General features: G+C 45.7%; 2 protein-coding genes across 2 annotated transcripts; one reads left to right on the plus strand and one right to left on the minus strand.

Annotated features, from left to right (window-relative positions):
• The first annotated feature begins 891 nt into the window (after positions 1–891).
• Positions 892–16,949, plus strand: CTC1 (CST telomere replication complex component 1). The gene is made up of 24 exons (XM_027653525.1): positions 892–918; positions 999–1,138; positions 3,445–3,691; positions 4,574–4,770; positions 6,378–6,522; positions 6,843–7,145; positions 7,317–7,445; positions 7,773–7,999; positions 9,400–9,571; positions 9,656–9,856; positions 10,090–10,216; positions 10,417–10,531; positions 10,867–11,326; positions 11,669–11,758; positions 12,041–12,184; positions 12,471–12,541; positions 13,319–13,428; positions 13,741–13,906; positions 14,161–14,247; positions 14,332–14,491; positions 14,973–15,037; positions 15,300–15,462; positions 15,590–15,716; positions 16,457–16,949. The coding sequence occupies exons 1-24, from the start codon at positions 898–900 to the stop codon at positions 16,615–16,617; spliced, it is 3,828 nt and encodes a 1,275-aa protein (XP_027509326.1). The 5' UTR covers positions 892–897; the 3' UTR covers positions 16,618–16,949.
• Positions 16,950–19,188: 2,239 nt separating this feature from the next.
• On the minus strand, positions 19,189–26,787 carry VTCN1 (V-set domain containing T cell activation inhibitor 1). The gene is made up of 5 exons (XM_027653530.1): positions 26,741–26,787; positions 23,026–23,090; positions 22,006–22,353; positions 20,063–20,341; positions 19,189–19,376 (listed from the first exon to the last, which is right to left on the minus strand). The coding sequence occupies exons 1-5, from the start codon at positions 26,770–26,772 to the stop codon at positions 19,255–19,257; spliced, it is 846 nt and encodes a 281-aa protein (XP_027509331.1). The 5' UTR covers positions 26,773–26,787; the 3' UTR covers positions 19,189–19,254.
• Positions 26,788–27,180: the final 393 nt, after the last annotated feature.

Consider the following 27,180-nt stretch of genomic DNA (forward strand, 5'->3'; position numbering starts at 1 on the left):
GTGGTGAAGCAGCTGTGTCCCTGCAGCCCATGGAGGACCACAGGAGTGCAGAGATCCACATGCAGCCCGTGGAGGAGCCCCATATTGGAGCAGCTGTGAGCTTGTGGAAAGCTCGTGCTGGAGCAGGTTCCTGGCAGGGACCTGCGGCCCCATAGAGGAGGAGCCCACGCTGCAGCAGGTTTTCCTGGTAGGACTTGTGACCCTGTGGGGGACCCACGCTAGAGCAGCCCGTGCCTGAAGGACTGACCCTGTGGAAAAGTGACTCACGTTGGAGCCGTTCGTGGAGAACTGCTGCCCGTGGGAAGGACTTACGCTGGAGAGGTCCGTGAAGGACTATTTCCTGTGGGAGGAACCCCACGGGAGCAGGAGGAGTCTTCTCCTTGAGCATCGGCAGAAACAACAACTGACTGTACCCCCCATTCCCCGTCTCCCTGCGACCCTGGAGGGGAGGAGATAGAGCCAGGGAAGGAGGGATGGGTGGGGGGAAGGTGCTTTTAAGATTTCTTTTACTTCCAATTATCCTGCTCTGATTTTGTTGGTAACAAATTCAATTAATATCCCCAAGTTCAGTGTGTTTTGCCCGTGACGGTAATCGGTGATTGATCTCCCCCTGTCCGTATCTCAACACGCGAACCTTTCAGTTTATTTTCTCTTCCCTGCCCGTTTCTAGAGGGGAGCAATAGGGCGGCTTTGGTGGGTGCCTAGCATCCAGCCGGGGTCACTCCCCCCCTGGGCAGAGCTCTCCCGGTATCCCCTCGGGATCCCATTCCTCGCCACCCGGCTCGGGAGGGGCGGGAAGCGGCGCGCGGGGGCGGTAGCTCTTGGCTCTCCCGGCAGCCTCTGCGCGTTTCCCGCCTCCGCGTCGCCACGGCAACGGCGCGGTGCGCGCGGCCTGTCATGGCGGCGCCCAGCGCGGCGGTGAGTGAGGGACCGGGGCGGCCCCGAAACCTCCCCGCCGCTCGGCGCTGAGGCCCCGCTCCTCTGCTTCTCTCCCCCAGGAGCAGCGCTGGCTGCGGGAGGCTCAGGACTTCGCTCGCCGGGCGCTCCCGGGGTCGGAAGGGCAGGAGCCAGCGGCGCTGGAGGCGGTGCTGCGGTGCCTGCGGAGTGCGGGCGGCGGGGCGCTGCCGCTCGGCTACAGGTGACGGCAGGGCGGGTTGAGGGGAAGGGGCGGAATGGGATGAAGGAACGGAGCCGGGGGTGTCCCCTTTTGGCCCAGCGCCCATGCGCGGCCCTCCCGGGATCTCAGCGCGGCTCGTCCGTGCGCGGTGCCCGCCCCGGATGGCGAGTGTGGGAGTGATGTTGTGAACACAGGTAACCGCACGCCTTTCTTTGGCTTCGGTGCGCCCCCGGCCGCCCTTGCGGTATGAGTAAGCACCGTATCCGCCAGTCTGCGGTAGGCAGAGGGTGTCATCGAAGTGGGGCATCTCGCCGCGGGCGAGCTGCTGTTCTGCACAGCGCTTACACGGCACCTTCCCGGCTGGATCCTGGCAGCCTACCCAGGAGGATGTTTCTGCGTACAGTCTCCGAAGCTGTTGGCCAGCCGAGGTCAGCGTTCAAGTGTGCACTTTAGAATAACGTGGTCCATATTTTAATAGGAAAGGCTTTTGGATGCTCACCATCACGAAAAACATAAAGCTTGTTGAGAGATATCTATATTGGAAGGTTTGGCTTGTCTGGATCTGTTTTTCTTTTGCTCCAGCTTATGATGAGAGAAAGTGTACTAAAACCTTTGGCACAGCCAGCTTGGGGGCAAAGGTCAATTGGAATTGACTAGGGACTTGTGACTTTTAATTTTGTACTAATAGTTTATGAATGTAGATCTTTTAAGCCAGCTAAAATGGTCTCATCTAAGCCGTATTTTTTCTATATATTTTATGATGTTTAAACCAGAGTTTGGTTTAGATTCAGGAGAATATATTCATCCAGAAGAGTTGAAGGTATTTGTTAGTTATTTCATATGAGGCCAGTGGTCTGTTTGTGAGCAGAATGCTACATCTACAACTAACCACCAAGCTCTGGAGCACCAAAAGGGAGTCTGTTTAGTTCTCTGTATGTGATAATCAGGACCCAGCATACTGCTGTAGTTCGGGTTTCTCCCAAAAAGCACCCGACAAAAATATGAGCAGCACCGTGTTCTCCTTGTGGATCATAGGTGTCAGTTTTCCTGATACTGCTCTGTCTCTGAGAATGGAACATTTTCAGCTTTCTGTGAAATACACAAACACCTGCATAAATCTATGTTTTCTGATTAATTTTTTTTTAATATCTAAATTCTGTTTATTGCTGATTCATTTCTGACTTTGAACTTTTGACACCTGACTAGTCAAGTGAAACTCTTCAAATTCATGCTCCCTGAACTTGTTTATGTCCTGCTACTGAGCAAGTGTGTATTGTGAATAAAGCTCCAGTTTCACAAACTGAAATTGTCATTGAACCTCACTGGAAACAAGTACTAAAGTCACTACCTGGAGAACAGTTTGTGTTTGCTCTTTCAGTGTTGATGCTAACATGGACAGAGGACTTCCCTTAATTCTCTAGCACAGACAGCCAGGATGTAAACACCAATGATGAATGCTGCCATGATCATAATAAACACTGAAAAGGTTTAGAATCTACTGAAGATACTGCCTTGTTCTCTCCCATGTTCAGTACCATGGTCAGTCTAAGCATGATAGATGCTAAACTGTGGATGGCTTCAGATGTGGTTGATTTAATGTTGCATCTCATCCTTCCTCCTCTCCCCAAAGCCAGGAAGGGTGGGTGGAAAGATTCAGGGCTAAGCTTGGCTCTGTTCTTATGAGTGAAAGCCCAGTCTAATATTACTGGGCTACTGTCTCTCAGCTTTGTATTGTGCAAACTATCCACAGGAGAGAATTTGTTCCAAAACTGTCACAGTCTTCATCTAGAAGTTGTTCAAAATTATTTTTACTACAGTTCAGCAATTTTAGCACCAAATGATGGAATTAGTCTGTATTATTTACCTGTCTTCATTACCGATATGTAAACTGTGGACAAGTTGTGGGGGTTTCTCATGGAGTGTCTCATTCAAGCTAGAAATGTCTGAACTAGTAACTGTTCTCCTTCTCACCTCCCCCATGTCCTTGAAAACATGTTTATTAAGTCTCATTATTTCTTTTCAAATTTTCTCCATACCTGCTCACATAACTGTAGTAGCAAAGGATGTCTGTTTTCAGAGAGGATACTCAAGTAGAACAGACATGTTTACTGAGTTGAGAGAGATAATTGATAAATACCAGTGAATGAGTTGGTTCTTGCCATGTTATATCATCAGACCACACTCTGGGTGTGCTAAGACTCTTCTGACCTAGCCAAGCAGTGTCCACTGCGATGATCACCATAATCTCTAAACTTTGCAGAGTTTTTCCCACATCCTGCTATATTCTCACTTTTCTTTTCTTTTTCTTTTTTTCTTTTTTTTTCCAGTTTCATCTCCATTTCTGACCTACAGCATCAGCAGCATATACCCTGCTGCAGCCACCTGACCTGGAGCACTAACGAATTTAAAGAATGGGCTCATCAAGGCCAAGGTGCTTTACCCGCACAGACTGCTTTGCCAAGGACTTACCTGATCTTGGTTGGCTGTATAACAGATGGAAGGCAAGAGAACAAAGAAAAGTTGGTAGATGGTTGCCTATATGTGAAGGACAATACTGGGATAATTCCATGTGAGGTATGTCCTTGGTCTGAGGGGTTCTGTGTTTATTCCCACTTCTGGAGCAGTGTCACAGACCACCCAGGGCTTCAAATGTTCTGCCAAAGTCTTTATTGAGGGAAATAACACATCTCTGTAGCAGGCAGGAAAACAGCAAGCTTAGAACCTGAGGAGAGGGCAGAGCATGTCAAATTTTTCATTGGTAGGACAAGAAATATTGAATGTGCTGGCCCGGAAAAAAGAGACAGCCAGTACACTTCTGTTAAATTTGCCATAGTACAAGGCAGCCTGGGAGGCGTCCTCTCTATTTGCTGAATTCCAACTAGTGGAGCAGAAATAAATTTCTGGAGAGTTGTACTGGGTGTTCAGTGATGCATTGATAACTTTCAGGAAATAATAGCTAACATGACAATTGACTTAAAAGCCTTCTGAAGGTCATTGCAGGGGAGTCTAGATAAGAAACAACCCCTGGAGTAGTGATGGCAGAGAACTGAAGTTGTGCTTTCCAAGGAGGCAAAGACTAGAAAAAAGTTATATTGATATGAACTTCTAACTGAAAACACAGGGGAAAAGAAAGCAGGTGAGAATTTTAGAAAAATAGTCTGAAATAAGCCTTGCAGTGAATTAATTATCACCTTTTGGGAGGGTGTTACTATAACCCATGAAATGCTGGCTGTAGAGCTCAGCAAATCTCTTCTAGGTTTGCATCTGGAAGGACAGAAGTTCTCCATGCAAGATAAGAGAGTGGGCAGAAAACACTGCTCTCATTTAGTCATGAAGCCCAGCAGTAGATGAGTTTGTGTTTCACATGCAAGGGTGGATTAGTAATGAATATTGTAAGTAACATTGAGAAAACATACTGTAATGTATCTCAAGCTTTTATCTCATCTTTTGGTTTAGCTCCTGCATTTTGAACTTGAGTGGCTGGAGTCACTGGTCCTCTTCCCGAGCTGGTCATATATACCACAGACAGACCAGAGTGCAGCAGGGTACTTGGAAATCCTGGAAGATCCAGTGCCAGTAAATACCCCCAAGAAAGTACCTCACAGCATTCCAGTCGCCTACCCAACATCAGCTGAGCCACTGCTTACCTCCAGGTAAGCACATAACATGCTCAATTCCATCATAGCACTGTTAGTCTGGTTTGACAGGTACCATGAAAAGTGCTTGGCTTAGGAAGAGACAAATTCTGTTTCTGCCACAGGTGGAAGCATAACGGTGAGTGGTGGAAGTAAAAGTTAAACAATAAAGCCACTTTTCATTAATCATCTGTTTTCCAGGACTTAATTGGAAGTTTTTATTCTGTATTTTGATAAAATAAGACAAATCTAAATTATTTCCAGACGTATTTTGATATTACAGAGAGGATATGAGAAAGAAGTGTTGATTCAACTTTAGGCTAAAATTTTTAGCATAACTTTTTTTTTTTTAGCCTCCAGTGAACCAGAAGAGTAATTGAAAGTAAGCCTAGATTGTAATATGAAATTAATATATGCCACTGGTCAAGATTTTATCATATTACTAAGATAAAGGTACCAGTGAAATGTCAACTGATGAGAGTAACTGTTCTTTAGTTTACAGTGTGTGAAAATGTAGCCAATGGAATTACAAATCTTACTGAAGTTGATAATTCCAGGTTGTGCTAGATCATGTTTTATCTTCTTGAGCAGAGAATTCTTGGTGTAATTTAGTTACAGTATACAGTAAAGTGTCACTAGTCATGCTGCTTCTTTTTAGTTATCTTTTGTTTTAATTGGGTTTATCTGCCTATGAGAAAATTATTTTAAGCATATTTGATTTTGCTCAAGGGACCTCTCTAAACAAGAAAACTAGTTCCATATTTCAGTATATGTTCTCAGGCTTTTAACATAAAGCTCCTCTACTACTGACTGATATCTGACCAATTTTCCATGTTTCTTCTTTAAAAATGTTAACAATGAATTGCTGGTATTACTGTGTGTGGACATCCTGGTTTTGTTTTTTTTCCAAAGTCATAAAGTTAGATAATTGTTTATATGTTTTAGAATCAAGAATGTGTTTGTTTAGAGTAAGTGGAATGGTTATACTCAAGTCCAATAGGAGCTGAAATGAAAATTACAAACAATTTGTTTGAATTTTTTTTTCATTTTTTGAAATGAAAGTTTGAAATGACAAACAGAAACGATTAAAGAAATATCACCTCTCTCTCCTCTCATCTGCTTTTGGTTTTGCTGCTCTTTCACTCTGTGCCAAGTTTGTTAGAAAGACTCCATTATTGCTTTCAGGCCTCTTTGATTTATAGGCTTAGAGCTTCCACAGTGTCACATTCCATGGATCTACAAATCCAAGTTCTGTTTTCTGTTGAAGAATTGCTTGTGACTTCTTTTTTCCTTCTCCTTTAGACCTACAATTAGCATCCAGTTTGTGGTAAAGCTTTTTATAATCTGACTGTTGTCATGAACATGTGAATTTGTTCAATATAACCCTTCTGTCTTCAAATATTAAGGTTTTTTAAAACATCAGAGAGATTTAGTATATACAAGTTAAAGTACAAATTTTGTAACCAAATAGTGTTTTGAAAACCTCTCTGAGAGATTGTTCATATTCCCTTGTTGGATCCTTTATTTCTAAAAAATGCATCCTGCATATGTGTTTATTTTGCTTTTGAGATATTTTTGAGTTGTTCTTTCATCTGATTTCATCTGCCTCCTCAATTGCCCTCTAGGATTCCATGTAGGAGAAGATCAAAGCTTACTGTAGCAGGTGAATTGGTCAGACTCGGGCCTCTCCTTTGTGTTCGCCACAAGACTTTCTTCTTTCTGTTTCTAAAGTGCTTCACCTCAGCTGTTTGTGTCCCTGTGCTGGTGCAGGTAAGTCCTTGGAATTTTGCTCGCGAATTCATGGTCTATGTATGTGCTAAGTTGATTAATTCTTTGAAGCTTGCCCTTGATTTCCCATTTTGATTTATTCTTCCTTTTCTAGTGATTTTTTTTAATATTCCATGCAGCTATAATAGTCTCTGTATGTAAGAAGTCTAGTTCTGTGTCCTCCTACCTCATGCAGTTGCAGTGTCTGTAAATGTCTTGCAGATGCCACCCTTTTGCTAAGAGTGTGAGGCAATCCTCTGGAGGGAAGAATTTTTTTCAGTGTGGTTGATGCTGATGTCGCTTTTGGTTTTTTCTGCTCTTAGGAACCCAGCCAGCTGGCATGGCATCATGTCCTCCAGTTGGGTCACAAGTACACAATAACAGGCCTGAGTATGTCCAACCTGAAGAAATCTGGACAAAAGACGTTTGTCACGGGTGTTCCTTCCTGCCTTCTACCCTACTGTGCGGAGCACGTGAGGGAGCAGCCACTGAACAGTACTTGGCGAGGAGAATCCACTCAGTCTTCTTCCCTTGAGACTGCTGAGCAGCTCAGTGGCTCCTTGGAGCTAGGAGTTGAAGAGGAGGGGCCAAGATCAACCAGAGAGTCCAAGATCATCTCCTATGTGGTAAGGATTTGTAGGGTTAGCCTTCACCCGCTCATCCTGTAGGGTTTCAGCTCATGGTCTGCAAGGACTTATTTTCATCATGAGTTTATTTCTTTACTGCTCAGACCTATGAGTCTCTTACATTTTGGAACTCTCTACACTCCTGTAACTTTCTGTTTGCTTGCTATTTAGGGAGTTGTCACCAAAATACTCAATGTCCAAGCTGGTCTCTTTTTACTGGATAACCAAGTCTGCTTGTGCCTTGCTTACCTCCCAGTGCTGAAGTCTGCTCGTGGACTCCGGCCAGGAGCATGTGTGGAAGTAAGTTGAGACTTGTGAATCATAAAGCATTTGTGGAAAAGACTCAGGCCCTGGGGATGGCTTGTGAGTGTGTGGGTCAACAGAAGGTTCCAGCAACACTGGAACTATATCAGCAAGTATCTAGAACAGAATTGGGGATCTTACGGTCTAGGCTCAGTCATTAGAGTTGAAATTACTATTATCTGATTCCTTCCTAAACCATGCCAGGTACCTCAGGCCTGATTATAGACAATCCATTTGAGTGTCCAAGAGTTTAGGGTGGGGTGATGGTTTGGGGGAGTGGTGGCAGACTAACTATCTCTTATGTTGTATGTCTGTATATCTCAGCTCATCGATGTCCACCTCCTGCAGAAGCCTCTGGTATCCTTCCCTTTCATCGTACTTGGTGCTTGCCTGAGCAGCACTGTTGTGCTGAAGAGGTTTTCAAGGCTCAGCACCCCCTACCAGCCACCGACCTCTTCAGGAAATCTCTGCTTACAGCTGCTCTTCCGCTACAATCTTGGTATGCCACTCTACCTCTGGCTGGTGAGCCTCCTGGAGACCTTTGAGGAGAGGTGAGGACAGTTCTGAAGTCAGGCCATTTGTAAATGTGCTTTGTAGACTACCTGGGTATCTTCTAGACCAAGTGTTCACAAAATTTTTATGCTTGGATACCGTTCTGATTTATCAGCCTAAGTAAGCTATTCATCTAGATTTCACACAATGTCCAGTTGCTTGTACTTTGCATTTGTTCTTATGAGAAAATCCTGTACAGTTTTCAAGCCCACTGCTCTCGGGAAGCTGCAACACTCCAGGACATTGTGCTCATGTAGTCCTGCCTGGGAAGTTTTGTCCTGAAATACAGAAGCACTGCAGGGATGTCTGCTTGCCAATGTGGTTTGCTTGGCAAATCAAGAAGGACACTGAGGCTGCAGCTGGAAAATGCTGCTACAACTAGATCACAACCAGTACAAAGGCTCGTGTCCTGGCCACTCACAGAAGCGGCAGCAGCTGCTCAGCATATCCCTTTGAGGTATTCTGAGTGTTGCTGGTAGTGTGATCATTTCCTTGAGAGCCTCTGTCTTAGCAGATTTTCCCACTCATGCTTATCTCTGGGTCTTCCAGATGGCTTCCTGCTCTCCCTGATGGCTGTGCTGTGGTTGATCACTGTAACTGCTGTCTTGGACTTCAAAATGTATATGTTTAATTTCAGTCAATTTCAGCAGTTCATAGAATGTTCAGCGTTCCTGTCCTTTACTGGCACTGTGGAATTTTTACTATGCTTTCCAATAAAACAGCTTCATTTTTGCCCTGGGAATTGTGCTAGCTATAAGTTTCAGGTTTTTTATTATCTTTTTCACTTTAAACGTGTTTGCCAAGTGCTGCTACTGCTTGAAAATTGTTCCAGGGAGTTAGTTGCTCTTTTCGTTTGAGTTCACTTTCTGTTGTTAAGTCATATTTTGACTGGCAGTGTGATCACTTCCAGGCCTTCAAAAGCAGTAATCTAAACTTCTGAAAGGAACACCACGTGAGAAAAATATTGAAACAAGAGTAGTCTGTGGTTGTTTCTGCCTTGTGATTTTTTGCATCCTGTAAAAGAAAGCCAAGTGTACCTACCTAACATGAGTAATGATACCAAGCTTAGCCAAAATGCATGGAGATCCATTTTCATGACTTAGAGGGAGATTATTTTCACGTAGTTTAGTTTATTGGCTGCTTTAGTTTTGAGATTTTGTTAGTCTGTCCATTTCTGTATATTTTCCTATTCCTTGTCTGCTTGCCCAAAAGGAATCTGCATTGGCCTTAAATGTTCTTTTTTTTTTCAATTACTTGATGTTCTTTTTTTACTCTCTTTAGTTCCTGTCTTATACAGAGTATTCACTCATAACAAGCAGAAGGAATCCCTGACTTACGTGCAAGAGTCACTAAAATGTGAGGACTCCTAGTGTTTTTAACAGTCATAATTTCTCTTCAGGTTTTCTTGTTTCTTTGGGCGCCATCGGCTGCTTAGCTGTACTCACCAAAACCCAGGAGCTGCTGAAAAGTTCCTTGTCCCCCTTCTGCAAGCTATGGTGCCAGACAGAGAGAAAGCAAGAGATATTTATAATGAAATTCTAGCAAAAGTACACCATTGTCCCCTGAAGAAGGTGAGTAAATGCTCTGTGAGCTGTTTGCTGTTTGTCTGACAGGAAGAAAATCAGCTGATTCATTCTTTCTCTCTTTTCTCATAGTATTTGACTCTGGACCCCCCATGCCAGGCCCCGTCTCTGTCTGCAGTTTGCCATGTGGCCCAGCAGAAGAGCTGGGAAGGCTTCAGTCCATCACAGTTGCTCTCTCCCTTGGAAGCACAGCATATGGGTACCCAGGACCTGAATCGCAGACTGGTCTGGTCCTACTGCACACTCTCAGCAGGAAGTTTCCAGCCCCGACTAGTAAGTGCCTTGTTCCCTTTACTGCCTGTGCCTTGAGAGTTCTCAGATCCCCCCATGCCTTCCAGCTCCCTGTCTAGTGCATGCCTATTTTTCCTGTTCAGAAATGACACTGCTTTTCTGGCTGAGATGTGTGAAAACAGGCTGAATTTCAGCTGCTACTCCACACACTTTGATTTATGGCTTTCAAAGATGGGAATTGTTTGATGCTCATTGTGGCTTCCTTTCTGTTGCAGATACTGCTGGGCGTGCTGAGGGTCTCGTCCAGGAGCAGTTCGCTCCAGCTGCAGGACAAGAGCAGCACGCTTCCCTGTGTGATATCCCAGAAGGATGGTAGCCCCTTTGCCAATACAGCTCTCATAGGTATGTCCCACTAAACTATATTTGAGTGCTGATCTTTTGCTTTTCTGCCACTCAGCTCCAAAACAAGGAAGAAGAGACTTGGTATGGAGATGCTAAACTGTCACTGCCTGACCTCGTGACTTTAAAATGAGGATAGTGAGTTTACTGGTTTCATGTTCTCTTTTTATTTAGCTCAGCTCCTTTCTCTGATGTGTTTGCAGGATCACTCTTGCAGGTGGAAAACTACCAACTTGTAGTGGAGAGGTTCCTTCAGACTGATTTTCCCTCCTGGGAGCACCTGGAAAATCTTGAACATGTGAGAGAGAAAAAAACCAGGTGAGTCCCTTTATTCAGTATGCGAGTAAAATCATGACTCTTCAGTTCCACAACTGTTTTGAGTCTGTGGTAAAGCTTCTTATCAACATAGCATTTCATTGCCAAAACAACTGTCCTTTCCTATTTGTAGAAAATGAGCTCTTTATCAGCAACAAACCCACCATCGGTATTTTGTTCAGAATACACACAGCTGGCTTCTACTTCCCTCTCTCCCATGGCTCGTGATGAGTACCTGTGGGGCACTCCCCAGCTAGAGGTTTTCCCAGATAGTCATGTGTTTTGGACAGACACCTCTCAGGGACAGGGAGTTTCACTACTACCACTTTTTGTTTCAGTGTCTATGTGCAGTTCTACTTTGAGGATGTTCAGGTTCTCCATGCTGCTGAAGGACAACTTCAGAAAGGCCTTAGGAGAGAAAACAGCTCCTCTTTGAGGAAGAAGAAAGATGACAATGTAACACCTGAGCTGGAAGCTCCTGAGGCAAAAGTGCTGAAATTGGAGGATCCCAAGTCAGATACTCACAGAGATGAGAACTGTCAGGGGGAGCACAGTAGCACTGGAACATCCAGCTGTGTATCTCACCTGTTCTTGGTTACCCAGAAAGAGGGGCTTATGTTACGCAATTACCAACTACCCAAAGAAGATGGAGAAGGACAGGAGCTGCAGCGCAGTTTCCAGGCGACAGTGCTGTGGCTGGGCAGACCTCGGCTATGGAGCCACCCTAGAGAAATTGGGAATCTACCAGAGCTGGAGGACACCAGTTGTGATGGAGAAGAGGGCGTGACACAGCAAGAAGTGAGGCAGCTTTGGGGTGTGGCTTGATGGGGGGGGGGGCTCCTCAGGGAGCCTGTGTGATAATTAGGTATCTAGATTACTAATCAATGGGAAAGTGGGTTTTGTGTTTGCTGGAGGTGTGTGTTTATGCAGGCAACTTCCTTGTGCCACCCCAAGGAAGTTCCAGCTCCTCTCTGTCACCTTCCTGTAAAGGCATCTACTTTCTCATACCCTTGATTGTGCTAATCTTACTTCTCTATCAAGACATTGCCTGGGCTGGGCTTGCTCTCGCTGTATTTTTCATTTTGTGCCTTTTTCCTAACACTTCTCATCACCTTCTTTCTCTCTTCTCTCCCTCACCAGGCACTACTCCTCTTTATGGGAAAGTCTCTACGATGGTTTCCGTTTCTGCACCAGGATGGACTGTATCGCTTCATTGTGCCCTGCTGCTCGGTAAGAGAGACGTCCTCTTGCTGTTTCCTCTAGGAGACTTGCTGAACTGCATGCGAGAGTCAAGGAATCAGAGGGTGACTAAACTGTTTTCGAGGCTTGGAATTTCCGTTTGTCTTGCCAAGAAAGTGCTTCAGTTCTGTGTTTGATTAAAATTCTCAGAGCTCTGAGTTCAGTGGATTTTTTTTTTTTCTTTAAACCATTGTTCTTCCCCTTTTTCCCTAAATAACTTTAAGCTTAAATAACTTTAAGTCTTCTTGTCTTGCCTTGTCACTCTTACCTCAGGACTTGGAAGTGTTTGACAAGCTCTGTTTTCCACCTGTGCCAGCAACCTTCCTGACCAGGCCATCTTGTCCCCTGTGCCTGCCTGTCCAAGATACCTGGCACTTACAGCATGAGACCTGGATCTCCTGTCTGCCTGAGCGCCAGGTATGCAGTGCCTTATTGCTCTGGGCTTTCACAGATGACTTGCAGATCTCTCCAAAACTAGCTAGAAAATTATCAGTACAGAGTATCTTGTTGATGGTCCTGTTCTGCTCAAAGCTCCATCAGAAGCTGCTGCCAGGCTTCACATTTTTCTGCCTCAGAATTAATCTGGAGAGGAAGCATGAATTGCTTGACCGACCTCTAAGTGTGCAGGACTTGTCTTCACTGCTCTGGCTGGGGATACCTGTAAACTGCAATCTGTCTGAGGCTATGTCTCCCTCACTTCTAGCTGGCAGCAAGGATGGTGCTGACAGGCATGGACCAGAGAATTTTCTCCATTCCCGAAGTGCTTAGCAGCAGGTATGTTGGTCTGCCCCAAATTACAAGTGACTGTGTCTTAGGGAATGGGTCTGTATTCATTTTTATTGCAAACAGCACTATATTAAACAGCGATTAACACTCTAAGAATATGGTTTAGAAATCTTCCTGTGTGGAAGCAGTCCACACCTCTCCCCTCCTGGTTATCAAAGCTAAATGGATTTCTGGACACTGCAAAATAGTGTCTAGAAAATGTTTCAGCTACTGCTGGTATGGACTAGGATCCAAAGTTCTCTGCTAAATTCCTGGCAGAAGTGGAAACAGGTACAGCAGGGAAAATGAGACTGAATATATGACTTATTGTTGTTGTTTGTAGATTTATTTTAGCATAACTTACTCAAAAAATACTAGAATTAGAAGCTTTTCTGTTCAAAGCGTATTTAATCTGGGGTGATATGCATGCACACTGGAATTTTCACCAGTGCCTTACAATAAACTGTTTTTCTTTCCTTGGCTTCTTCCTCTAATTAAGAAAAACAATTAGGAGTTAAGCAGATAAAAAGGCTGTAATGCCTTACTCTTCTTCACTGCTGAGCCTGAAGAGACAGAAAGCAAGTTAAAGGGGCCTTTTGTCCCTGGATGGGGTAGACTGCAGCAAGCTGATAGCTACTCCAGTAGCTCAGGTGCTCAAGGACAGGTTCCTCTGAGACTGGGCTCAAGCAACAGCACTTCACCCAGTCCTTTTTTGCAATCTTCAAGTCAGACCTTCCTCCACTACTTTTGTCTTCAGGCAGAACAAAAATCCTGGTCTCTTCTCAGTTTTACAGGTTCCCTTGTTTCTTTCTCTGGTGAGATAGTGGAGAGGACCTTGTGTGCCTCTCCCAAGAATGAGAAACCATCTGTGACTGTTCGCCTTCCAAGGCAGAAAGGTAAGGTTATGACAGCTTACAACAGATTGATTTTTGTTCCTTTCTGTTTCAGAGAGGCAATGCACTTGGCAAACTGTGCTGCTCTATCTGAGAATAGTGGAAGTATGCCAGGATGTTGCATCCCATTGCATGTCAGAGGGCTAGAAAACTGCACACTGCATGTGTGGGGATGGGAATGCTGTACCTGGAAAACCTGTGAGGCGGAACACTGTGATGGGAGGAAAAACACTTCTAGCAGGTCCAGCTCAGTGACGGTGTGTGCTGCCTGTGTGTGAGTGAGCTCATGGGGTGTGTGCTTCTGTGCCTCCTCAGGGAACCTGCTAGCCAGTGATCACAGTGTGAAGCTCAGCGTCTCAGTTGCTCCAGGCTCCCCTGTTGTGATGGACATTTACATTACTGCCACCTATCTGCAGCATCTCTGGGGTTTGCTACCTGGAGCCAAGATCCTCTTCCAGAACTTGGAACGCAAAATCTCAAGGTACCCCTGTCTTTAGAGCCCTGATCCAGGCTCTGACCTCTCTTATTGTCTTTTAAACTCTCTCTTAACCTTAACATCTCTTAACATCTCTCCTGTGGACTTTGATACCTTGTCCATACCTTCATGTCTCCAAATCCCTTTCTACAAATTGTTTTCCTACCATGTTACAAATGAAGATCAGCCCAGTCATCCCAAGAAAACTGAACATTTAGTTTCTACAAGCTCTTTTTGACATATACTCTTTCATATTGCAGATTTCATAATGTTTATTGCACATATATTGCCTGCAGCTGTGTGAGCATCATATCTCTGCCAGCTTCTCACCTACTCTTTCCTTCCAGGTAACTTTAGGGTCTGTTCTCAACTTACAGTGTCCTTAGAAAAGTTTCTGTGTTCTAAGCTTCTCAAATTCCTATTTCTTCTAGTCCTGCAGGAGAAGCCTCATCCCCCTCACTAGTGTTTCTGTCCAACTTACGATCTCACCTGCAAAACCTACCCCGGGCACGGATTTTATGCCACTTGTCCTGTGTACTGACTGTGTACCTGCAATGGGTTTGCTCACTTTGCAGCAGCATTTTCAAGGAGGTATTCAAGCTTCCACAGAGATAATTTGTGAGAGGTCTTGCAGATTTTCTACTCTGACACATCCTTTGCTACCATGTTGAAGAAATAAGAGTTCCTATCCCAATTCCAAGCCCTCTTTTCCCAGTGTCTAAGAAGGACTTGCATATTAGAAGGGGACCAAAGTGACAATGGATTAGAAGTACGTATCTAATGCCAGGCAGGCTGACAGGTAGGACTGGGGGTGAAGTGAGCACATGAAAGAGGAGAATCCTACTCTGTCAGTGCTCTGCTCTTCCCATGTTCACTGCTGTTGGGCTTCAGCATCTCACAGCAGGTGATTTTTCTCCCCATATAAACTTTTCCCAAGACACTCATTGGAAATGCAGTGCAATTCTTTAATCCTTTGCATACTTAATTAGGAAAGTATTTTAAAAAAGCAATGTCCCTTCCCCCTCTCTCTTATACCCACCCATACATAGCTGTAGCTTTATTCTTCCTTCAGGGGAGGTGCACCCGACACAATCCACCATGTCCATCACACACAGGAGTGAGACAGGCCAGTGCACGGTAAGCACTGTAGAGATTGGGTGTGGGAAACATGGGAAGGAGGGAGCAAATTGCACCACAAAAAGAAGGGGGGAAATCAGACCAAGGATGGAATGTAGACAGAATAGCAAAGATAGAACTTAGAGGTGTCACATCTTCTGAGATGTGAACAAACCTCCCTCTCGCTTTACTGAGATCTGTTGTCTGGGGTGTAACCCTTGTGAGGGAGCCAGGCATTGTCCTGACCTCCCTCTGCATCTCACCCTGCCTGCTCTCTCTGCAGGGTGCTGGTGGAGGATGGAACAGGTGAAGCTGTGGTGCTGTGCAGGAATGAACATGTGGCAGCAATGCTGGGCCTGAGCCTTCCTGAGTGGGAAGCTCTGCAGAACTGTGTGCAGAGCAGGGGCAGCGTGTCCATTCAGCATGGGGAAGCTACTGGCACGGGGGTGAGTGGGTTATTCCAGTAGCAACTGCAGCCTCAGCTGAACTGAATCTCCCTTTGCTTATGGGTGTTCCAGAGGCTCCCTGCCTCACTCTGAACACTCTCTGGTAACACACCCTTTCCTTCCTCAGTGTCTAGAGGAACCTGAGGATATTGTTGCTTGCTACCTAAGGAGTCTGTGCAGGAGTCCTCTCATCTGTCGTCCTATCCTGCTGGATTTCAGCCTAGACAGGAAGCCCTCCAAGATCTTGCAGCCTGGTAAGCAAGCACTGCTGGCTTTTCTAATATTTAGTGTGGGAAGGAAGGGTGGAGACATCTCACCAGGCTGGGGAAGGAGAGGTGCCTTTGCTGCCCACAAAGCAAGGTCTGAACGATTTCCATGGAATTGTGAATTCTGTAGTGCAGAGCTAAGATGTGTCTTAGCAGATCCATGCTTATAAATATACAGAAATAATATTACAAAAGTCACTATCTAAAACAATATATATGAAATCTTCTATTTTACAAAGAAATATAGAGCTGTTTTAGAACAAGGTTACCAGTCCTTGGATGGGTTGGGAATCTGGTTGCCAGTTACTGTGCAAACCTCTCAAATCAAGTGTTCAGAATGAGTCCAGGTGCTGCAGGGGTTGATTTGCTAAGCTTACCAGAGGAGCTGTGAGAGACATTATTTTTGACTGTTGTGTGCCCTGTCTGTCCGGCCGGGTTACTGATACTGATAGGAGATACAAAGCTCAGTGCATCAGCTATGTGAGCAGCACATAGTTCACAGCATTTCATGCTGCCAATGCCTGTTTCCTCCAAGTTAGAGGGATGCTGGCCAAATGCATTAATCTGCCTGCATCCTGGATTCATTAATCGTGCTGTCCTTTGAGGTTTAGGAGATGCCAAGCAGCTGCTGCAAGGCCTTACCTCCCACAGCAACTTCTACAGTGGTGTGCTAGAACAGAGCCACAGCCCTGTACTGAGCTGTTACTGGTTGTACCTTTCCCCTTCAGCTCCAGCACAGCTGAGAAATTTTCGGTGTGGTGAAGTGGAGTTTGTGTCACAAGTGGAACCTCGTCTGAGCCTGCTGTGCCTGAATGTGGAGGAAGTGGAACAAGATGCCTTACGCTACCTGAACAGTGAGAGGATTAGGAGGACATCCAGTTACTGCTGAGTGAGAGACACTGTTTAACATCTCTTCCACTGGGAGAAGAATTATGGAAATACCTGCTGGGATTGGGAGCTTTTTTTATCTCCTTTCCAGTGGGAGCACAGCCCTGTGAGCACAGGGTGAAGGGTGCAATCAAGAAACTGCTGTGACTTATGGAATTCCTGAATGGTCCTTCTAGACCATTGTCCACCAGTGCTACTGGGCTACGTTTTGGAAGAAAAATGTTCAATGCTTCCTAGGTGATAGCCATTGCCTCGGGCCTAGGGCACACAATGTGTGTATTTTATGTGGTAGTATCTACTAAATAAAGCTATTAAAATAGTATTTTAAAAACACTCTATCTATTGTAGTATTAAGGTTTACTTGCTAGATGGGGAATGAGGCAGAACATAGATCCTTGGTTTATGAGCCAGAGACAGGCATTTTGTAAGTAACAAAACTATACAGTTGCCACAAGGTATGGTCTTCTTAACCTAATTGAAATTATTAAAATTACACTTTTAAATCATTTTCTTCAAGAAGAGAAGGGAAGTGAGTAAGTTACTCTGTGGAGACCAGATCACGATAGTAAATCACAAGATTATTTGGACATAGCAGCTTAAACAGCAGCCTGAACATTATGTGGGGCTGGTAAGAAGAGGCAGGCAATGGGCTGAGATACAAACTCACAGCATGCCACAGGCTTGCCCCTCTGTTCCTGATCGGGAAGGAGTTGCCATGGCAGTGCCAGCAGACTAGCCAAAACAACATCTAGGACATCACCATCTGAAGAGATTCCTCTCCCATCTGCTTGCATTGATGACTGAGTGTTCTGCACTTGTTTTTGGCAAAATAGCACCCACATCCTTCATCTTGCTCTCCAGGCCAGTAAATTCCACACGCTGTTACTTCCCTGCCTTAACTTGATGTGTAGTACTTGACAGCACGTTTGAGCAGCTGCTGTTTGGAGTTTTGTTTGTTTGGTGTTTCCCCCCTGCTTTTCTCTCTTTCCCCTTAGTTTGAGCTACATATTAAAATGTCAGGCAATGGGTTTATTGGGCATGTGTAAAGTATCTTCCCTCTCAAGGCCTGCTGTCCACTTCTGAGACCAAGGCACGAGTGACACAAGACCTGACTGTGTCACTGACCATGCAATAAAGTTCTGAGACTCCATCCTGAAAGAAGTCTACATAAGTTTTGCTGTGACAGCCTTATTTTCTGTAGATGCTTTCTGCAAAACAGTAAAGACTTTGCTAAAGCTTATCTGCCACCCTCCAGGAAGAAAACAAAACAAACAGAAAAAACCTCTAAAAACAAACTATCTCAGCCTGAGGAAAATGCTGACTGTAAGTGATGTAAGATAGAGATCAAAATCTGATTAAAAAGTGCAACTGAAAGTAATATGTATAACACAGTAACAGGCAGTTCTACAGAAATAGATAAGAAGTAACATTTAAAAAACAAAAAAGGAAAATTTGGCTGTATAGTTATATCTGTGTTTAATAACTTTGCTTCTGAATTTGAACTTTCCAGTAGTATCTTACAAGTCTACTTCTTCTCATTCTGTATGTTGGTTTTCTGTCTGCTGCCACACTGAGGACTCATCTTCCTCTTTTATTTTGCATTACAAATACAGTTATCAGTCGTCATACAGGACTTAAGACATGGTTTGCCTTTGCCAGGTTTTTCCGAGCCTGTTAGCAGTTTTCTAATCCATCGCTGTTTTTGGATTTTGATTATAGTATTCCAAGAAGACTGAGGAGGTTAACTGGCTCTCCTGTTTTCAATTTTATTACTACAGTCAGAGAATCACAAGCCAAGAGACAGGTCAATCAAATCTGTTTGGGGGCAATTAAGATTTGCTTGGTTTTAGTACTCAGAAGGAACAGTTCTCAGATGTATTGCAGGAAACCCTTTTCCTGTTTGTCTCTGAGCTTCTGCCCATGATCAGAGGTCTGGTCACTGGGTTACTTCAGACCAGAGAACATATCTTGTTCCTGCAATCAGAGCTCTTCCTTTATACAATTCTCCTTATCGCGTTCCTTGCTCTCTTTCTGGAGCCAAACAAAGTATCCTGTTGTTGGTGGGTAAGAAATAATAATTCAAGAGAAATCATCGGATTTCGTGTTTGTGCTGCTACATGCTCTGGAACTGGGAGAAGGCATTGAAGTTCTCAGCCCAAGAGGGAGCAAAGTCTGAAGTGTGTCCTGGTGTCAGCATAGCTGGAGTAACTATTCTGTGTGGAAAGACAGAGATGTTCCATTTAGCTGATTTTTTTTAGCTCTCCACCAGTTCACCTCTAGAGCCTATCACCCAAAGCCAAAGCCGATGAATACTAAAGGCAGTTGTCCTGTGCTGTCTGTAGCCCTCCTTATTCCAGGTCTGTGTGGGATTGCTCAGGCTGGCAGTGCTCTCTAGCCCTGTTCAGGGCATCTGTAGTAGGTACTGTTTACTGAAGACGCTGCACTCTACAGGGGAGGTGTCTGAGTAAAGTGGGTACAAGCAAGGCAAGGATGGGGCAGCGGAAAGACGTGTCCTCCCATCCTGGCAGGCTCTGCTGCTGTAACCAAACTCAGCAAGAGGGTCTATATATATGCTTATGAGTTTCCCTTTCCAAACTTACCTCCAGGCCCAGCAGAGTGTCCAGTTGTTTCAGAGGCATTATATCGACAGCAGATACAGGGGAAGCAGAAGCATCCAGTGACAGGCTGGAAAGGAGTATGACACTGACTCTGCATTCAGGCTCACCAGTTGCAAGTTAGTCCCCCTTGTAATGCTGAAATCTGTAGCAGAAGAGTAGTGAGAGGCTACAAGAATGGGAACGCAGCAGGGAAGGAAAAACGAGTGTGTATATTTATTCCTTCCTATTTCTCTGAATAATGATAAAGATAGACCCTGCCTCTTGTACTGGAGACTCATTGCAACGAAGCCTTCACTGTAGAAGAGCTATGACCCTTCTCATGTAGAACAGGAGAAGATACTCAGGCTCTTTGGAAAGTTTGGTTTTCTGTGAATAAAGTGGCCTCTTAAATAAAGGGATGGGGCTGGAGTCAGAGAGATTGTCATTAATAACAGGTAAAGGGGCCTGCTGGTTTGGTACAGAAGCAGGATCTAAGCTGAACTGGCCAAAGAAAGTGTCAAAAGTTGTGGGGTTTGGTTGGTTTGGTTAACATTCAAAGGAATAGATTCTTTTGAAGTTTGTCTCTTCTAGTTCCCTGGCAGTTCTGTCCCCATGCCAAGAGAGCAATCATTACCATGAAAAACATAAGAAATAGCAGGACCAAACACAGACCCTTTGCTTCATCCCAGAGACACAGAGAGAGAGAGAGAGAGAGGGGTGCTTGGATTAGCCATGCTTTCAGTCCCTTCCTTGACTGACACAGGTGCTGCAGGAACCTCCCAGTTCACAGAGGCACTGCTTAAACTCTCTTCTCCACATCTGTGGTCTCTGGATGGTGTTAAACTCTACCTGTCACTTTGATGTTGCCTGTAGCCTTGGCAATGTTGTTTTCAATCACACAGGTGTAGGTGGCATTAGCAGTAATGTTGTGGAGAAAAGAAACCACTTTCAGAGTGATGTTTTCAGCATTCAGCTCATAGCTGGTGTTGGCAGTGTGAGGGAGGTGTTCCCCGGCACCGTTGTCGACTGTCCAGTGCACGGTGGGTCGAGGGAACCAGCGCAGTGCTTCACACTGCAACGTGTCCCCACTGCTGCTGTTCACTATGAGCACCTCGGGGATGCTGAAGGCTTTGGGAGGGAAAACAGGGAGAGAGTCAGTACAAGGCAAGTGTGTAGGAACTGGGCATGAGGTACCCAACTGTGTCTGCCAGTCCCAGGGATAGCCCTTTCTTCACTGTCTGGGAGGTGCTTCACATAACAATAGGGCAGAACAAATGCTTTTGGTAAAAAATGGGAGACACTGAAATGACACTGGGCAAACGTTCCTGTGACACCAACTCTTGTTACTGTCTTTCTGTGCCAAGATGGGCTCCCTGTGACTGATAAGGGGAAGGGGCTCTGCTGGGCCAAAGGAGGAGACTGGACCTGCAGAAAAGCAACCTGTCTCATTCAAGAGCTCTGCTGGTTACTACTGTCCTGCTGTGGCTGGTGTTAAACATAGAGGACACCCCTCACACTGCTGGTACATCTCACCTCACCAAGTAAGCAGTCACCCTTCCTAAAACTGCATTTCCTTGACTTGGAGAGGTCTGAGAGTTTTTCCTGTCCCAGTTTGAGCTGTGGGGCAGCAATGCTGGTCACAGTGATGAGAGGGAGAGTGCAAAGACTCCAGACTGCAGGAGACCCTGAAGTGGTTCATCCATCAGTCTCCAGCATGAGGTGAGCCTTTGGGAGGTGACTTGTTACTGCAGCCAAATTCGTCTCACTAGAAGACTCTGAAGACCTGGTGGTTCCCAGATCTCATCTGAAGGACTGACTCTTCAATATTTGGAGAGCCATGAAGACTTTTTTCATCCTTTCTAACAACTCCCTTGGTTACTTAGAAACCTCCCCTGGAAGGTCATGGACTCACTGTACTGTGCCAACCCTGAGTTCAAGGGGTATGCTGGGACCTCAGACATGCCAGCAAAACCGTCAGAGAAACACTAAGAACACCTACCTGTGCAGGCTCATGTTATCCCCATTGTATAGTCAGTGTAACTTACCACAAGGTCATCTGGAAGGCCCAGAGGTGACAGAAATAGGTGAAACTCTGACAAGTTCAGTGGGAGTGTATTACTTTGTGCCAGCAGTGAATATGATGGCCAAGCCCAGAGAGTACAGAAGAATTAAGTACCCATTAGTGAAAACTCATTTGTATCTGTGTGAGCTTTGAGGTTGACTCATAACAATGTGAACAATTAACTCTGCCAAATATGTAATACTTCACATAACTATGGTATGGGAAGTTTGTTGCTTTGATAGTAATTTTCAAAAACTGAATGCTTTGGAAAAACAAAGAAAAATATATTAAATAGGCTACAATTTTTACTATGCAGTACTCTTGGCTGGAGATATATCTTAATTCCACAGAGGAAAAGCTACCATGTTATCTTCAACAGGTATAAAATCTGGATCTTTATAAGATCAATTAGCTACTGCCATTTTTAGGGGCTGTTTGTAGTTAGTTACATAGCTGGTAGACTACATGTGATTAATAGAAGAAAAAAGCATTAAACTAATAATCTTTTCTGGAATGAGGATGTCAAAAGACTGGGTAAGGCCATAAACACCCCTGCAAAATTAAGAAAAAGTACCCTGTTCCTACTCAGGGGTGCAGGGCCTGCTGGTGGCTGCTGGAGTAGCGGTGCTGTTCACAGAGCCTCCAGCATCATTATAACCACAGGTAGGTCCAACCAGGCCAGATTACAGCATGTGTTTTGCAGTAGGATTTTCTTCCTTGCACCCCTCACCTCCTGTCCTGTACTGCAGCACTGCTGCCCCGCTTCCTCTGGCTGTGGTGACAGAGCACTGGTAGGTGCCAGCATCGGAGAGCTGCACATCCCTCAGCTCCAGGGAAGCATTGCCGCCGATCACCTGGTCCGCAAACAGTGCTGTGCGGCCCTGAAACAACGGATTTTGCTCTTGTAGGTGGTCCTTCCCACCCCTGAACTCGTGAACCAGCCCAGCTACTCCTGCCTTGGCCCACTGGATCACTATGCTGCCCATCCGGATGTCAGGCTCAAAAGTGCAGTCCAGAATGCTGCGCTGGCCGATGTTCCCTGGGGACGTCAGCGCCGTCACACTGATGGAGTGTTTTCCTTCAAGGAGAAAGCAAAGGGTTATGAAAAGGTGAGGCAGGGAGTGTGAAGAAAGACCAAGCTGCCCTGCAGCTGTCAGGAACCAGTCCCGAGGTTGGACAGGCGCTGACACATGGCAAGGACACCAGCAGCAGCTACCAGTGCTGCTAGCAGAGGCTGCTCTTTCCCCCCTAGTGGAATCCAAGCAGTTTTCTTTCATTTAAGAAGAAGTCAGCATTGCTCCTCAAGTCAAACCTTAATCTGCAATCTTGAGAATTAACTCCTTCACAGAGCCAGGTCGCCTTTCCCATGCATCCCTTCCCTACTCATCCTCACTCAGCACACTCCAAGGAGGCTGCAGTTTGGCCAACACCGAAACAACATATTTTTGTTATCTCTGAGGGAGCTGGGAAATGTGCATCTCCTCCTACCTGGGAGAAAGAGCACAATATGTGCAGGACTTTCTCTGTGTGTTTGGTTAGGGCCCCAAGCCCAAGGATATTTCAGCTAATACACCACTACACCTCCAGCAGCACAGGCTGCTCTACACTTATCTAGCCTTTGTTAAAAGGTCATAGATGGTACTTCCACACACAGCCACAGCCCATGCACATGATGGACACACGGATGCAGAGGCAGGGCAGAAGTTCATCGCCCCACCAGTAACAGCAAGAAATCTGAGCAGTCACATACCTGAGACACCAAAACCAATGATCAGGGCAATCACTGCAGCCAGGATGATAATGACTGTAGTCATGCTATTTGGGGAAAAAGGAAAGGACAGCATTACTGCACAGCCAAGACCTAGAGCCAGGTGGACAGGGAAGCACAGGACCACAATAGTGATGAACATTCAGGTGAGCACTTGGCATCAAAGTGGGGGGATCATGTGGTGGGAAGAGCCTCAGGCTTTGCCTTAGAGCAGCCAGCTGGTCCCAATGGAGGATGCTCCACTCTGCATCCCCTGGTGCATAAATAAGACAAGCAGTTCCCGCTGGTACTTGCAGGGGAAGAGTGAATCAGGGAGGTAAGCAGAGCAGACAGGCCACTGACCCTAGGAGACACCAGGTACAAGCCAGGGAGTGGGCAGAGGGGGCTGGAAATGGAAACAGTATTTTGAGCTGGTCAGATTTGAGATGCTTCATGTGCTCATGGATAACGGGCTGTTAAATGAGAGACTGAAGAGGAGAGGACCACTTGCCAAGCCATGTGGGCAGAGCAGCACTGCCAGAGATGAAAGGCAGCAAATCATGATGTAGCACAGTTTGAGCCTTGCCAAGAGCAACCCATCCAGCACAGCTCCAGCTTAGACAGACTGATCAGCATGGCCAGGTGCAGGCTCCCACTGCAGCCAGTGGAGCTGTCACATGTGGTCATGGGCACATTTTCATGTGGACTGGGGGGTTGTGGCAGCAACCTCAGCTCCCCACCAGAGCAAGCCCTGAAGCAACTCCCCACAAAACCCACAGGTACATCATGGGACAAGCAGCTCATATGCTCATTCCCAACAGTCTCAGAGACTGCTCACAGAGCAGAAGCCCAGAGAGCTGCAGGAGGTCCTCACAGGGCACTTTACCCATTCCCAAGTCTGAAAGGCACTGGAGGAAGCATTGCAGGAGGCATGGGCACCAACAGTGGCCACTCCACACTACTCTCCAGGGCTGCCAGCCCAGGGCTTGTTTTGCTCCGCTGTACACAGAAACTCTTGAGCTGCTGCTTCCTATCTCGTCCCCAGACAGAACCAGGCTGAAAGAGGTCGTGGTCCTTCTGCCAACACAGAAACAGCTGCTCTGCTTCAACAGCATTTGCTGGCTTGCAGCAGACTCTTTCCCAATACATGGAGCAGCCTCCCACAGGAGAGCCCAGCAGTGTTCATACAAGCACAAACTGCTCCCACCATTACTGTGTGCCTGCGCCAGTCACTTGCACAATCGAGCCTTATTTGCCTCAGATGCCACGATCATATGGCTGATACGGAGCTCTAGGGAGCTGCACCGTGTGAACAAGCCTCTCCTGCAGGGAACAGCAGAGGAGGGAGAAAGGGAATGTGAGTTGAAAGAGGGTATGGAAAGAAGGGGAGATGTTGGAGAAGACTTGCTTGCCCTCCCACTGTCTCCCTTCCATTCTCATTTCTAAAACCACTGGAAAGTTGTCTGAGGAAGCCCTGTCTGCACAGACTCAGGGGATCAGAAGAATGTATTTCACCACAAATATGCTCTAAATCCACATAAGGGTTCATACAGCTTTATATGTACATTCACATCTGTACCAAGATCTCTCTGCCTAGATGCTCTCAGAGATGGGAGGTGTCACGTATTTGACTCCCTCCCCATTCTCACCAGTTTTCACTCATGACCAGGGTGGACAGCAGTTCTGCACTTACTGGTGTCCTGGAGCTGCAGTCACAGCTGACACTATCGGGGTAGAAAGCAGTGGATATTCTCCAGTCATGGGCATTGGGCAGCTGGGCACCCATCAACAGCCACTCCCCTGGGGGTCTGTGGGATGGGGACTTTGGCACCACCCTCAGTTCCCAGTGCCACTTCAGCAGCCTGTGGGATGCTGCTCTGTATATCCTGCCCTCTTTACCATGTTCCTGTTCCTGATCAGCCAAAATTAGAATCAAATTGGAATCAAATTTGACATAAAATTAATTCATTCCCTACCTGAATGCTGCTGAGCACAGCCTGGGGACAGGGAGAGGCTCACAGCCTTGCTGTGACAGGCAGTCTTAATATTTCAGATCTCTAGCTCTGCTGGGAGTAAGCTTTCCCTCAGGAATGGGCTTAGATGGTAAAAAAAATGAAAGAATAAGAGACTGAAGGTCCCCAGCCTTCCTTCTTATATCAAAGTTTGCTGTGGAAAAGAAACAGCATGGCAGAGATAACCCAAAGGGGTGGAGTTTCCATTCAAATATGCAGCTAATGATTGCAGAACCCAACTTTTTTCAGCACTTTAGTTTTATTTCTTTAGTGCGGTTTTTTTTGTTTACTTGGTTGGTTTTGGTTTTTTTTCTGAAATCAGTAGAAATCTCCCCCTGCTTCTCTGAAACTTCCTGGAAAATTCACCCCTCTCTCTGGTCTATTTCTGTATTTCAAGATTAGCCTGAAGAGGCAAGTGTCCCTGAAGAATCCTTCTCCTTCCAGGCACCTGCTGCTACCTGGCTGTGTGCAGGAGCCAGGGGCAGGCAGAGGAAGTGGCAGAGCTAGAGAATGGTTCTCAGAGCAGCAAGGGATAGGTGTGCATTTTTTCACACCAATCAGTTATTGCATTTCCCTGACAAAGGGTGGCTGAGCTGCCTCTTGAGAATAACAGATGGTTATTGCATGCATTCCAGACACATGAGGAATATGGTGGCCAGTGAGTATTTACACTGTGTGACATTGTGTCTACTGGTCACTTCGCTATTGTCAGTGAAAAAGTGCACATACCATTACTAATTAGCTCTTCCTTGATGCTTCATGTGAAAAAGCTCATGTCAGAGAGGTCTCTTCTGTTCACATGTGGACTGTCCTTCTCCTCACTTCTATTCAGCTCAGGTGCAATGGATACTCATAATAGCTGAAACATTTTTCACACAATAAATGCTATCAGGGCTGTCTCACACACTTCACTGGAGCCTTCATCTCCATCCAGTCTGGAAAACCCACAGCTGGGATGAAAAGATGCAGCTTGTTGTTGCCTCTGTTCAAGCAATGAGGTTTGGATGCAAGCTCGGTCCACAATCACTGGAGACTGAAACAAGTTTGTCACTTTACCCATCTGGTGGGAGTTATTTTCAACCAATCAGGAGCTAAGGATATGAGATAGATATTTCTATGACTTTCACCACAATACATCTTTTTCTAACTGTAGTTCATCAGGATTTAGTCAACAGTTCCAAAGGAAACTGGTTCGTTGAAACAAGAGGCACAAACCAGTTTGAATGTCTTCCCAGCTCTTACTCCTGACCCACACTGCAAGGAAATTTGTGGAGGACAGCTTCTTTCTCCCCACAGCATGCTGATGTGATGGCAACATAAGCAACTGTCTGAGGACCAGGAGAAGGAATGGGCTGCTTTCTTCAACCCCAACCTACAACAGCAGGAACACAGCCTTTCTTGAGCCACTGATACCCTCACATACCACAGCATTCAATCCTGAGGTAGCAAATTCTAGCAAATGCACAGTTCCTAGGACACACATTCTCACTACAGCTGATGACCTGCACATGGGTGTCTGATAGATACATGGACTTGAAGATTGTATAAAAGAAGCTGTACAGGTATTTAAGTGAGGGCAAGTATAGTCAAGCTACAAAGAACTGCTGTCTTGAAAGCTCCTGGCAGCAGGGTGATATATCCCAAGAGTCTGAAAAATGCAATTCCCTCCCTCCCCTCTCCCAAAGCAGGTCCAGATAATACCATACCTCCAGAAAATGATCTGGCCTTGGGATGCCATGGTCACGGCATCTATGAAGAGAAGCCAAACACCTGGTGCCTGCTGGTCCCACACTGTTCAGCCAGCCCCTGTCCTTTGCATCATATATTCTCTGAAGTTGTCCTGCTTAAATAATTGAACTCAACTAAGGAGTGGTGAGCCCAAGCAGTGAACTCTCAGGAATGAGGAAGCAGTGAGCATCTTGACTCGCCCCACCAGGGCAGTCAAAAGCAAGGAGGCCTGGTTAGATACTGGGGCAACTATGAGACCTCGTACACCATGTGTTTAAGAAACATGTCTTAATTTAAGACAAAAAATAGCACAACTCATAATTTGGTAGCCAGCTAATCCTGGGCCCAGACTGCAGAAGTCTCCCATGTAGATCCACAGCTTACCCATCGCTAGTCATGTCATACCCAGGACTAGCTC

This window comes from Corapipo altera, unplaced genomic scaffold, assembly GCF_003945725.1.
Source record: "Corapipo altera isolate COAL_440 unplaced genomic scaffold, ASM394572v1 61, whole genome shotgun sequence".
Lineage (NCBI taxonomy): Eukaryota > Metazoa > Chordata > Aves > Passeriformes > Pipridae > Corapipo > Corapipo altera.

Bases quoted from the DNA above. Each gene is read 5' to 3' on its own strand.
- CTC1 (XM_027653525.1), top strand. From the start codon at position 898: ATGGCGGCGCCCAGCGCGGCG. The intron at 7,146-7,316 runs GTAAGGATTTGT...CTTGCTATTTAG, and splicing joins CCAAGATCATCTCCTATGTG to GGAGTTGTCACCAAAATACT. The intron at 9,857-10,089 runs GTAAGTGCCTTG...TTTCTGTTGCAG, and splicing joins GAAGTTTCCAGCCCCGACTA to ATACTGCTGGGCGTGCTGAG.
- VTCN1 (XM_027653530.1), bottom strand. From the start codon at position 26,772: ATGGCATCCCAAGGCCAGATCATTTTCTGGAG. The intron at 23,091-26,740 runs GTATGGTATTAT...TTCCCCAAATAG, and splicing joins GGCCAGATCATTTTCTGGAG to CATGACTACAGTCATTATCA. The intron at 20,342-22,005 runs GTGAGGGGTGCA...TCCCTCCCAAAG, and splicing joins GCTGCAGTACAGGACAGGAG to CCTTCAGCATCCCCGAGGTG.